The sequence below is a fragment of the Phaethon lepturus genome, unplaced genomic scaffold (genome assembly GCF_000687285.1).
Source record: "Phaethon lepturus isolate BGI_N335 unplaced genomic scaffold, ASM68728v1 scaffold51528, whole genome shotgun sequence".
Taxonomy (NCBI): Eukaryota; Metazoa; Chordata; class Aves; order Phaethontiformes; family Phaethontidae; genus Phaethon; species Phaethon lepturus.
Window position 1 is genome coordinate 5,066 of NW_010559333.1, and position 13,605 is coordinate 18,670.

General features: G+C 47.3%; 1 protein-coding gene across 1 annotated transcript; it reads left to right on the forward strand.

Annotated features, from left to right (window-relative positions):
- Positions 1 to 12,515: 12,515 nt before the first annotated feature.
- On the forward strand, positions 12,516 to 13,602 carry LOC104625637 (transcription factor HES-5-like; the record flags this gene model as incomplete). Its single annotated transcript, XM_010293316.1, has 3 exons — positions 12,516 to 12,629; positions 12,951 to 13,128; positions 13,366 to 13,602. Coding segments are annotated over exons 1-3 (481 nt in total), but the record flags the coding sequence as incomplete, so codon positions are not given.
- Between the last annotated feature and the right edge of the window lie 3 nt (positions 13,603 to 13,605).

Sequence of the window (13,605 nt, forward strand, 5' to 3'; positions counted from 1 at the left end):
CGCATCTTGTTTTCTCAGTAAGCCAAAGCCAGCTGTTCCCCCTCAGGTGCCCGTGCCACCCGTTTTGCCCACATCAAACAGAAAACAGCTTTTCCACTTTGGCTTACTGAAATAAATGCATTGAATTATAAGTACACACAGTTATTGAACACATTTTCTGTTTTGCTCTTTGTTCTCTTCCCTTGATATCTTACGTCCCTCTTTAGAACACTGTCAGGCCATGTCCCAAGCCCTTTGTGTTTCTGTTTTCAAATACGTGCAAAATAAATCCGCAAGGAGAAGGGTCTCGGCGTGTTTCGGGATCAGTTCAGTCTCATGCTGATTTCTCACTTCCTCCCCAAATGTGTTTTACTCTAATTATTTTCACTTAATATATGCACAAAAGAAAATTGAGTGCAGAAGAAATTCACATAGCCCATAAAATTATTAGAAATCAAATTCCTGATTCCTCATCCTCCACTGGGGGAGTTTCTATATTGAGATGCACAGTCTTTGCTCCATAGGTGCCCGCAGCTGGAAGAGTTAAGTGTCTTGCTATTTGTGTCCTATAAGCACACAGCCAGAGCTTCACGTTGGACAAAGTTGAAGCAGATCTGCCTGCATTTATCCCGCCCTCTGCCCATGCAAGTACCACTTTCTTTTACGAGCCCTAACCTCACACAAGCAGCTGAAGAAGGAAATGGCAGCCGAGTGTTTTCTCCACCCTCTGGACACGCACCCTGGACTGTGTGGAGCAAGGCTGACAGCAGCGTTGCCCTGTTATACTACAAGAAGGGTGAAGAGGGCAGGCAGCAGCATTAAGTACACACCTAGAACCGTGCATTCTGGTCCCAGATTTACTCTCAATGTGCTACGTGACCTCATCCGTTCAACACACTCCTCTGCGAGCATCAGTATCTCCCTCTATAAGATCCAATACAGGAATGATAATAATCAGATACGTTACTGTTAAATAATGTTAGGGCTTATGCTTGGGGATCTCTTGCCAAAAAAGAAAGGATAGCAAGTAAATACTGTTTGCATTTACATTAATATATGTGTATGTGTGTTCGGGCATATATCAATATATATGCGTGTGGTCACACATGTCTTTTAATGTGAAGACACATTTCCCTCTCACTCTGCAACTCGTTATTCGTAAGGCCAGGTAAGGCTTAAATGACCTCTTCCAGGATCTGCCTTTCCGTCCCTATTGTACTGCTCTTGAATAGGCTCCCTTCTTTTCGTACAGAGCAGCAGCTGTTGAGCTCTGAGTCTTTTATGTCAAGTTGTGGGAAAGCTTTTGTGACACCATTTCACATGTTCTCCTCAAAGCTTGTGGATTATCTTTGAGCCCGTGTAATGCCAACTCTGAAACCAACCTTTTGCTCCGTGCATCCCTCTTGGGGAGATTCTCTGAAACTCCTGAGCAGTAACTCATTTCTTGAGCTTGTTAATCAAGTGCATGGAGAAGAAATGTGCCAAGCCATGATGGGCAAGGTCCACTAGCAGTTTTGCCAGAGACAGTTTCTGTCTTACTAATAAGAAGCTATAAGAACAGCAATTATTTCCCCTTCCAGCACAAGTCACATGAACAGGCACTCCAGTTTTAGTCCAACAAAGCTGTTTCAAGCATCAGATGCCTTTCCTGCGATTACACACAGTACACAACAAGAAACTAAGCCTACTTCTCAGGAATCTGTGCATTACCGCATCCCTGCATCACAGGACTTTTCTTTCGGGGGAGGACAAATTCACTTTCCCCGATAAAACGGGGGCAGAGCAGATGTGTGACTTGAGTGACTTGGTCTGCCTTTGACTTCCTTCTGTCACATTCTCAGGCTCTGGCTGTTTCTGGGATTTGCCCAGTGGTTCTGAAGATGTGAGGGAGAGGTAACAGCCCAGAGTGGTCGTTGCTGCCTGCTGCAGCCCCTCAGCCGATCCAGATCGGGCCGAATGTATTGCCACCCACATCTGCCGCTGCTGATTCCACCTGGGATCTCTACAGCAGGATTTGACACGTGAACCTCTTACTTCTCCACTCAGTACCCAGGGGATTATGAAGTTAACTCCACAGGAGCAGCCATGCTGGCCTCAAAGACCTTAATCTCCTTGGTCCTGGAGGAAATTTTGCCTAATTCACTATTACAACATTTAGCTCAAGTCGAAAGAGAATGAAAACCTCTCTCTCCTTTCTTGCTCCAAGAAAGTAACTTCTATATACCTTCTTGAAGGAATGAGTTGTATGGGATAAAAATGCCTACTCAGTTTCCTCCAGGATCCCAAGCATCAAGTCCTGTCCTGTGTCTGTTTACTGGGCGTGCTTGAGATGCGATGGACCTTTTTTTCTCCTGTTTAGTAATTACATGGTTAGGCATTGTCGCTGTAACCCTTCAGACTTCTGCCTGCAACTCGGGCACTGACTGAGCAGGGCGCAAGTCTGAGAGCCGGTGAAGTCACACCCTGCTATGGGACACGCGCCGCGTGGACGTGGCTAGACCCTTGCTGCCTGTAACCTCAGTTTAGCACCTGCATGCTAGTTTCAGAGCGATGTGAGCTCAGGTCCCTTACAAAAACCCCGTAGTCCAGCAATGGCAGTAACAGCTTTCCTAGCGGGGATTCCAGAACAGCTCCGCTGCCCCACATTTGCCCAGTCCAAAGTCAAATGGAGTAGGAGTAGGAGACAGTTGTGCCAACTCTTTGCCTGATGGCACTGCGGTAGAGGTTGTGCGCTTGGCAAAGTCAAGGGGTTGGTGCTCAAAATTTCTTCTCCATTAGGATCCAAACGGACCCAAAGCCTGCTGCTGAGCAGGCTGAATGCTAAATAAGCTTCCGTGGCCTTGAGAAATTCACTTCACTATAGAGGCTGGAGGGCCCATATATTTAGAACATGTGTGGTAATAAAAATTACAACTTTCAAAGTATTATTGTGAGGCTTAACTAATCTCTAAACGGTGAATGTACCAAAGTCTCATCCAGATGGTAGATCCACTGAGGTTCCTACTTCCTCATTCTGTGTCACACATGAATTTTAAAGCATCTCAAATAAAAATATATATTTATTTTCTCGTTGGTTTCACAGTCAGTGGGGGAAAAAAATAGCTAATTCCTGACCATCTTGGAAGAGTTACTCAAATTAGATGTTCAATTACCCAGAATAGATGCTCTGCTTCTGCTTTGGTTGGAAATCCTAAAGAAAAGTGATAACAAAAATTCCTCCCTATTATAAAGTTAGCAGAGTCAGTGGACTTTACACTAAGGATAATGAATTCTGGATTACACATCTTCTACTATGGTTCCAAACATACACAATATCGCATAGAAAATTTACTAGGATCCCGAGATACTGGATCCAGATAACGTGTTTGAAATACGGCATTAGCAATAGCCTTCCCCCAGAATCTCTGCCAGATGTTAGCTCTTTAGGAGGACTTAAAGATGCTGCTGCTTTCCCAAGTCTTGAGAGATGCTCATTGCTCCCATTGCTTTCTCTCCTGATACGTGCTGCCCAGATGGCCTTTTGGGAGCAGGCTTTCCCACTGAACACAATGCAGAGGCAAGGACCGTTGCTAATGTGGTTTGTAGTCAGGCACACTTCCTTTGTGCCAGGCATGAATATAGTTAAGAAACGGTGTGGGAAACTCAGAGGTACACAAGCTTCCATAGCCTTATGTTAGTAAGGCATTTACAAAGCTAAAACGCTTGGGAGCAGGGACTGAGCAATGCTGCTGCATAGAGAACAGGGAAGACGGCAAAATGTAGGAGACTCAATTAGCGCCGAGTCCTACAGCGCCGAGTCCTACACACCGTCCTGAGGTAAAAAATAAAATGGGTCCAATCCTTAGGGCCTTACTTGGATCCTCACCAAAGTCAATAGAAACTTTGGACTCCATGAAGAGTGGACTGCTAGATTTGGCCTCCAGCTTTTGTATCTCCAGAGCTATTTCCTGATCTCCGGTAAACTGGTATAAATACAAATTACCTCTATGCCTACAGTGGAATTTATCAGAAACCTAATCAGCAAAATTTAAGTCTGAATTTTCACCTTCCAAATACCAATACCAGAATCTGGTCTATTGTTTCCCATTTCTTTCATCCGAACACCACACACTAGTTTAGAAGTACTGATGAAGAAAAAAGCTTCCCCGTAGTACGACTGGTATGAAATCTGATCTAATTTTCTTAAAAGCCAAGCCCAGCTCCTCTAGCTCTGGACGGGTCATACGAAAGTACCATGATATCCTCACCTTCCACAGGAATCATCTTTTTCCCTTAGCACTGTGCAGCAAAGAGGCGCAAAAATCCCGTCGCAAAACTGCAGCGATGGCTGCCTGAATGGGACCTGCCTTGCTTGTGTTTCAAAGCTTGGTATTTCCAAGTTCGCTCAAGGAAAGCACACCAACTGACACGTGGAGCTAGGGAATCGGAGCCCTGCTCTACCACCACGGGTGATGTGCTGCAATGGTTGCCATCGTATTTGGGCAGGCCAGCCTTTGATAGAAAGAACAGCAGGACAGCGGTACGGAGCAACCCGGGGTATGGGCAGTCTGACCGCCAAGTGACACCCGGTGGCAGAGTCTCCGGGCATCTGGCCGTGACTCCACAGACAGCCCTAGCAAAAAAACACATTAATCTTCCGGGCAAAGCTGAAGTGAGGCAATGCCTCACCTATGGCAGACGATCTCCAAGCTGGCAGGAGGAAATCAGTCGTGTATTTAAACTCCACATTAAATTACAGCAAACAGCAATTCCGATTATCACGCCAGGGCAATGAAGGATTGGAGGAGCTTCTGTGTCTGATTGCAACAGTTTGCATAAGCTTACGAGCAGCTTGACTAAAGTCAAGGGTCTGTGTTTCCTAGGACATATTAAACAAATCTGGGGAATTAAAAAGGCAAACAGAACACATGGCTCAAGTCTTAGAGTGGGCCAAAATCACCTCTGCTGCCTTCAGCGGGACAATCTTCTCTGGCCTTACTGGTGGGTGAGCAAGACTGCTCCTGCAGCTCCTTTCCCTGTCACTTCCTCCTAGCCCTTCCTCGCTTTGCTCCCCTGTTTGAGTCTGGCGCAACTTCTGTTTGTCTATATAGCTTCCTTCACATTTTTCCTTTTACTCAGGGTTTATTTTCCCTTCATGAAGTTTTTATAATCTGATTTTTTGTTCTGCCACTCTTTTTCCCTCTGTCTGTCACAGGCAGATGCGGCTTGAGGACGGGAGTGTCTTACAGACCCGCAGAGTGTGTGAGTTTGGAGTTCCTTCCAGTTTCCCACACTGCTCTCCTATTCACTGCATTCAGGCCGAGGATAAAGGAAGTGTGCCATGCTACAAGCTGAATTAGAAATGGTGTTTGACTTCCCTTTGTACTTCACAGAAGCCTTGCTCTGGGTAGACCATCTGCGTAGCACTCGCTGCGGAGAAAACCATTGATCAAGGCCTGTCAGCCCAGCTGGGGGAACTTGGGAAAGTAATTCCTTGTGCCACTTCGGTTCTTTAGGGCTTAACATCTGGCTGCAGGGGGAGGCGACGGTTGATGGTTTAACAGTCTTGCTTCCTTTCAAGTTTGGGATGCTGTTTTGATCCTCGATAAGCCTTTCTGAAATCCTTATTTTAATAACGTGGAAAGCATCCAGAAGACTAGGAATAATGCACTGGCTTTGCATTTTCAAAGTGCTTTACAAATACCGGCTAATGAATTCTCAGCAAGCTCCTCTGTGAGATAAGGATATATTATTAGCAACATTTTACAAAGGAAGAAAAATGAGGCAGGCAGGAGAAAACCAAAACTTCAATATTTCAAATAGTCTACTGGTCACAGTGCTTCTATTGCCAAGTGGCTATTTGAGACATCTGGTTTGCAGAGATGCTCAGCACCCACTTTTGTTTTAACTAGCTTTGGAATCTCCGAAAAGGATCCAACTCCCTAGCTTGTGGGAGAATTTGGATTACCGGCCTGGACCACGCTCCCAGTCATGCACCACCTAGAGAAGCAGATGCAAAAGTTCTCCTCTGTACTCAAGTTCAGCAGTGGTTTTTGAAAATGATGTTAGTACCATTTGTTCAGGCCCATGAAATGGCTGAAAAGGAAGATGCACTTAAATCCTTGATCAGGAAATACTTAATGATCACTTCAACAGAAATTAACTTGATCTCTCTAGAAAGTAAACTGAGTTTTAATTTGTTTATTCATGCTCCTGAAGACCCACCAAAACCTCAGTCTTAAGCTGCAGCTCTCCTTAGACCATCAGCTGCCTCCCACCAGTTACGGTTGCTCTGGCCTGGAGCTCCTTGGAGGAGAGGATGCAGTGTGCATCCTGAATTACACCAACTCTCCGAGTTTGTAAGGGAATTTCAGGCCCTAGACACTTGGCCTGGATAAAACCAGTGACTTAGAAGTGAGAAAGGAGCCATGCTGCTTTAGTTAACAAAAGCTGCTATCTGCAGCTGCAGTGTTGTGTGCTGATCACTGGTCGTATTATGCAAAAGGTGTCCACACGGTCCTTTGATGGCAGGTCCTGGGGACTTCATGCCAGATTCCCAGGACTTAGTGCTGCAGATGACTGTGGTTTAGGCTACCAGCTACACTGGAGATATTCTGGGGTCATGGTCCTATTCTTAACCCTCTCTAGGCTGTTTTCTTTAGAGTCTGGCACAGCTTATTGCACTAGATTCCCCTCATCCTGACATCCGACAATGTGCCTTGCCCTGTGGCATGATGATGAGGGCGTCCAACTCTGCCTTGTATGCCTTGTGAGGACCAAGGTCTGTCAGTTCTTACGTGTGCCCCTCTGCTAGTCCTTTGCCTGGCTCAGAACTAGGTTATCTAGCTTTTGAAAAAACGTTCTTGCCTGCAAGGCAGGGGCCTGCTTTTATCAGATACGATGTCTTCATTCTACTACCAGCTGAACATGGCAAAGATGTTCCACAGCCCTCCAAAATCCACCTGCCTGGCAAGGCAGGACCTGACACTGAGTCCCAAGACGCTTTCACCAGACACACGTCCATTGTGCTCCACAGTGTGGTGACTGGCAGCTGCCAAGCATGAGAAAGGGGATTGCGGTAGGCACTTACATCCCAAAACTCAGGCTGAGCTCAAGGGAAGGGGAGAAATTCACTGGGACATATGGGAAAATCAGCTTCAGGTTACAACCTTGTTCCCTATCAAATGAGGCTCAGGGGACGCCAGCAAAGTCTGTGACTGTTATCTCCCCCCTCCACTGCTGCCCTGGCTAGAGTTGAGTGATTAAATATCTGACACATGCAGATAGGATTAATTGCTGCTCTTATAAGAGGAGAGGTGACAGCCCTCCTGTCTGGCACAAACACACCATTCCCGTCTTGACAATGACAGCAAGTGGTTGTGGGGGCCAGACCTCACGAACCACACTCCCAGTTCTCAACCTGCTCCTCTGAAATATTCTCTCTGCAGGATACCCTCTCCTTGCCAAAATGCCTGGCAGCACTATTTGGTACGTCTTGTGATTTTTATCCCGAGACTCATAATACTTATGGCCTTCAGTAAGACTTCGCATCCAAGCCTCATGATTCTGTAAAGAGGGAAAATTGATGATATTGATCCAAACAAAGTCAAAATGCTCAATAAGCAAAAAGTGAGTTTTAAAAATCTGTCAAAATACTATTATTTTTATTAGAAACATCAAAATGTTTTTGTTAAATCCCTATGACTTTCAGCCCTTCTCTTGGTTTCCTGAAGCCCAAATTTCAGCATTTGAAAGGCTGGCAGTAATGCCAGATCCTCAGAGATGCTGGGCCCACTGTAAGAACTGAATGCCACCGCCCTCCAACAAAACCCACCCAAGCCAATGAAGGAAGTGCATGAACTCAGCAGCTTCTGCGTTTGCTCCCTCTACTCCACTGTTAGTGACAGTTCTCCTGTCTCCTTCCTTGCCGTCCTGGTTTAACATAAGACCAGAGCTGAGTAGGTGATTGACTGATGGGGTCTGCGTATTTCAGAGGACTTTTGGGGAGCGTGTGCTCCCACTGAAGTCTGCAGTACCTGGGGTGCTTTAGACCAAAACGCAAAACCGTCTGGTAGCACGTGAGAGAGACCGGCTGGGTCTCAGCCCTGTTGCTGAGACGGGGCACGGTTACGTTACTGAGATCATAACTAGCTTGGCACTGGCTGGCGTCACCACAGAGCAGGGTGTAGCTGAGTGCCCTGGCAAAAGCCGAAGGATAGGATATATTCTGTGGTGGTTTTACGCCGGGTTTTGAAGGAGGAGGGTGGTAAACACATAACATGGTGGCTCCCGCAAAGCCTGCTCTGAGGGCAATGTGTTCCTTTGAGACATAATCGATTCCTGCCATCAGGCACCAGCCTGCTCTCCCCCAGGGTCAGCGCTTTCCCACATCCAACCCCATTATCCCACAGACCATGCCTTTTGTACAACACACTCCAGCTATTCATGTGCAAAGCAGCTGTAATCCCCAGACCTTTCAGAGTCAATATACCAGGAAATAATAAATCCCTCTTGTGCACTCTTGAATATGCTGAGAGGTGACTTGTGGGAATTTCAGCTGGGCAGAAAAATAATAAATTCTCCTTAATTTTTAATTATTTGGAATACTCACTGTATGTCATTGGCGCATGACTATTTCAGGGTCACTCACAGAAGCAGCTACAGAAATTGCTTTTGCCTATAACAACCCTGAAAATGCAGATCAAATTGTCTCATATGTTTCTTAATGATCAAAGTCCACTTTCATTCACTTATGCACCTGGGAATGGCAGTATATTAAACATTCTGGATCTAGAGAAAAACTAATTAAAAAAGGTTAAACCTGTGAAGAATGTACTTTACGGTATAAAAGACCCCTTTCTGGCAGGGTTCTAATGTCTAAAGGAGGCAAGATAATGCCATGCTAATGACATTTAATGGAATATTTTACACAATAGGTCTAATAACAACATAACCTTTTCCCCTAAAAGAGGCAGATTTCACTACGCTTCCACTCCATTCGTTCAGACAGCAGAATTATGCTTGGCTTGCGAGAGCAGAAGCTGCCAATCCCAAACAACAACTTTGGCAGGACAATTTCTTTATATATCGCCTCCCATGCCAAACCGTCTTTTAAACTATTTACTGTGTAGAATGTCGTATCACTGGAACGCCCTGAGCAGAACACAGTAGGCAGGGTTAGGTGCACCTTGGGGGGCTGGGAGAAGGGATCTTCACCTGGGACACCAAAGGAAGCAGTGGCTCATCAGTTAAAAACAAAGGGTCATTAGGGTTCCTCTCAAGCAGGCAGTACCCTGTCTTTTCAAACCTCATCCAAGAAACCTCCACAGACCGAGTCATAAGAGTACAGGGATGATGAAGGGGTGTGGCAATACTGCAGGGATTTGTGGTGCAAAAATCCAGGAATCGTAAACATTAGGACACGTCCACGCAGGAATAGTAAGGTGTGAGTGTGGCACAACATACAGACCCAATAGTTTAATCAAGCATTCAAAGATACTAATTTCCATGCAGATGTGTCAGCACAGGTCTACTTGAGACCCTGGTAGATCTTCTCACTGCTGCTGTCCTCCTCAGTGATACGGCCACTAGCACATTACCCGTGAAAGTGAGAGCAGAGCCAGCTTGGTCCTAAAAAGCCTGCCATTTTAGCCGTGTAAATAAGCCTTTCCAGCATTGCTAACCACGGGCTGGCCCGAGGAAGAGACAAAAGCCCGCTGGAGATGAGACTGCACACAGGACAGATCCTGCAAGGCCCTGCTCTCCAGGCAGCTGTGATGACAAAGGGGTGTCCCAGGGAAGAAGTATCTGCCAAGCTCCCAACAGACGGGGAGAAAATAAACTCCTCTGCAAGACAGCGAGAAGAGGCCACCCTTAGCCCTTCCACTGCCGAGGGGCACTGTCCCCAGAGATGCTCCTTCTCCACTTTGTTCTCGCAGGTGTTCAGCAGTACCCCCAAGTGGTGCCAGAAAAGCACGAGGGCCACTTCAGCCCTGCCCTCACCTCCCACCACACACACAGGCTCAGCTCCTGATTCCAAGAGGGCTCTGGGGAAGAGTTTAGCAGCACCACTCCCATTTCCCAGAAGAGCAAACTGAGGCACGGTGAAGCAAACCAGCAGCCCCCGGCACAGCCAGTGCTGCAGCTGAGCTCGGTGCTCCTGCTGGCCACCCCTGTGTGTGAACCAGCGTCTCTGCCCCCTTGCCCCTTGTTGCCCCTTTCTTCTGGTAAACACAGATCTCCGAGAAACCCCTGCCTGCATGGCGAAATGGTGCCTTTCAGCCTTACTGGGTGAAAAAGCCATGCGAGTTCATCCTGCCTTGACAGAAGCGCAGGCTCCACAAAGGAGTTATTAGCACCAGGCTGTGTGGGTTTGAATTTCTCTGCGTTTCCCATACTTTTCCCCTATTGATAACATTTCTTGTTGGGACAATAGAAGTGTGCCTTGCGACTACTCACAACATTAGTGACGGTGCTTGAGCCTGAATGATTTAAAGGGAAAGAATCCAACTCCCAAAAGACCATCTGGCTATCAGTTATAATACAGCAATAAAGGTCAGGGCTGCTTCTCAGGAGTTGGGAAAAAGATGTGTTTTGACACTGAAGAGTCTTTCCGACCAGCTTGGTACATGCCTACCTGTCAGCTCGTAGCTTCAAGGCCTGCCACCATCGTTCCCTTGCTAGGAAAGGGATAACACAGGACGCCAGCCAAAGAATACAGGAAAAAGGGCAACACCTTATTACAGCTGGCAAAAGCTAGGGCATGGTCTCTGAGCCGTATCGTATATTGTATCATAATCCTTTGAGGGCTTCAAAGTGTTCATGAGATGTCTTGTCTCCTGGCTTTCCCACAACGCAGGGAATAAAGGCCTCCAAGAACAACATCTGCCCTTCACAAAGATCTAAGCCCATTCAGGCCCATACAATGAAAGCCACGAAGCTGGCTATTTCGGTGACACCTCCCTCCTTCCTGTCAACTGCCCATTAGACTCAGGCTTCACTTCAGGATTTCCAAGTAAGAAATTGTCTTCGGCTTTCTTACCTCACTGCACACCTCCCTCCACCGTTTCCATTTCCAGATTCTCAGCCACGCTCCCGCACACAAGCGGTGCGCTGGGAGAAGACAAGCACACCTCTGCCTCGGGCACTACAGGCTAGACCCTCAGATGGCAGGATGCAGCACAGCTTTTCTCAGGTAGGTTCTGGGTTATTTTCAGTGCTGCCTCAAGGACTGTATCCAGGCAGAGATTTTTCTCATGAAACAAAATCAGAATTAACCTAAAGCGTCCACACAACTTCACTCTTTTTCTTGACTTTACCACAAAATAAATAATATTTGCTTCATTTTTATCGACATTTTCATGCAAACACAGGCAAGCAGCACTATCCCCATTCTCCAGGTAAGAAAACGGAGTGGGGATGGCATGCTAAAGGTTACACAGGGAGGCAACGTGTAACGTAGAACGTGGTCTCTGAGATCTCATCTTCTGCAAACTGCAGCAGGTCCAGTCTGGAGTGGGGCAGTGTGATGCTCCTTGGTCAGATGAGAACGGAGTGCACGAGAAGCCTCAGGCAAGAAGCAGAACTGACCTCCTTGCTGAGGTCCAAAGACGGGCCTCAGCTACTAAATCCCATTCACGACCTGCCTCTGGCTTCCCAAAGTCTAGGGCTTCTGGGTTGAATCTGATGCTATTCTTTAGCCCATCTTAACCATCATTTTTGTAAATGTGTGTATGAAAAAGAGTAGAAAAGGGAAAAGAAAGAGCTACAGGGTGACTAGGCATGGGCTCAGTTTTCCTAGGAGGTGTGTGGCTGTCCTTAATGAAGGCAACGGGAACACTGGTGCAACGGGCTCACAGACCTCTGTGTGTGAAGAGAGAGAGGTTACCATTTCCAATTGCTTCCCCTTCCCTATTTATTCACCCAGTCCATCCAACATCCCACCATCCTGCCTGCAGATTCTCCATGGCATTTAGACACATCATGGAAACCTGTCGTTTCACACTGGTAACACTTTGGCTCACCCATTAAGAGTGTCATGACTGTACCGACAAGCACAAATCCACCCACACTCTGGCAAATGGCACCTGGGAGGCTGGCTGTAAAGTGCCCTCTCTAGAAAGAGCAGAGAGATGTCCTTGGTGCTGTTGATTCTGACCTTAACAGTGCTCCCCTTCTTCTTCTTTTCCTGCCTTCCCCCCAAAAGTGTGCCTCCTCCACGCCACAAATGTGACTGGCACATGTAGGGACTGAGGAATGCAATTGATCCCAGACAACCAGCTGGAGGGTCAGTGTTTTCCCAGATCCCCGGGCAGCCCTGAAGAGCCACACTGCACACTCCACCAGCCAGCGTGGGCAGAAGGTTATTCTCTCCAGGGCATTTGCGATCAATGTACCATGCACTAATAGATGCTCCCTCTATTGTTCAGCTGTGTGCCTGGATTGGCTGAACGGCTGTGGGAAACTCCGGCAATCCCCAGACTCACATATCTGCCGAAGCTCCCCGACGTATAAATAGAGGCAGTCGGTAGCTGCCAAAGCACAGCCTTACGCTCCGCACAGCAGCCCGGCGTGGGGGTCTGTGCCCAGGACTGAGAGCACTAAGAATGGCTCCCAGTAACACACTTATGATCCACATGGAAGACAAACTGCTGCCAAAAGAAAAGAATAAAGTAAGTAGAGCCCTTGACAGGATTGGAAAGGCTGGTCTGTGCTCAATGCAATGGGCTGCCTCTATCAAATAAGTACGACATGGGAAAAGATGAGATAAGGAGGGAGAAAGTGGTCTGGGGGAAGGAAAATGGGTTCAAGAGAGATAAACAAGACTATATAGATTTTTAAAAACAGAACTGAGCAAGGAACAGATAGGCAGCGTTGCAAAGCTCTCCCACCAAAAGCAAGCATCTTTGAACATGTGTGTATCAGGGCATCAGAAGGGAAAATGAGGTCAGGTCTCAGAAAATCCTTGACGATCTGCTCCATCTCTCTTACAGCTGAGGAAGCCGGTGGTGGAGAAAATGCGCCGTGACCGGATCAACAGCAGCATCGAGCAGCTGAAACTGCTCCTGGAGAAGGAGTTTCAGAGACACCAGCCCAACTCTAAGCTGGAGAAAGCCGACATCCTGGAAGTGGCTGTCAGCTACCTGAAGCAGCAGAGCCAGCAGGACCAAAGTGAGTGCAGAGCACGTATTGCACACACCTGCGCTCTGCTCCCCCGGGCCTTTGCCCTCCCGTATGGCCCTGGCCCTCGAAGCGTGCAGGGGCTATAATACACCAGGTCTAGGCACATGAGCAAGGCTCGTGGACTCAGGCTTTTCAAAAAAACTGAATGCATGAAGCACCACTGCCCTGTGTTTTGGTCATGATCTTAACCCACTGCATTTGCTTCTTTCTTTCTTTCTCTCCTAGCATTCCTTCACAAGAATCGAGAGCAGGACTTTAACAGTGGATACCTGCGGTGCCTGAAGGAAGCTATGCATTTTCTGTCCTACTATGAACCCAAGAAGGAAACTCAGGTGCAGCTAATCAAGCATTTCTGCAAAGCCCAGATGGGTGCAGATGTCATGTACTCTCCTGCTCTGCGCAGTCCACCTCTGTCGCCCCGTCTGCCTGCCAGAAAGCAACCTGCCCAGAAGACTGTGGCTGGTG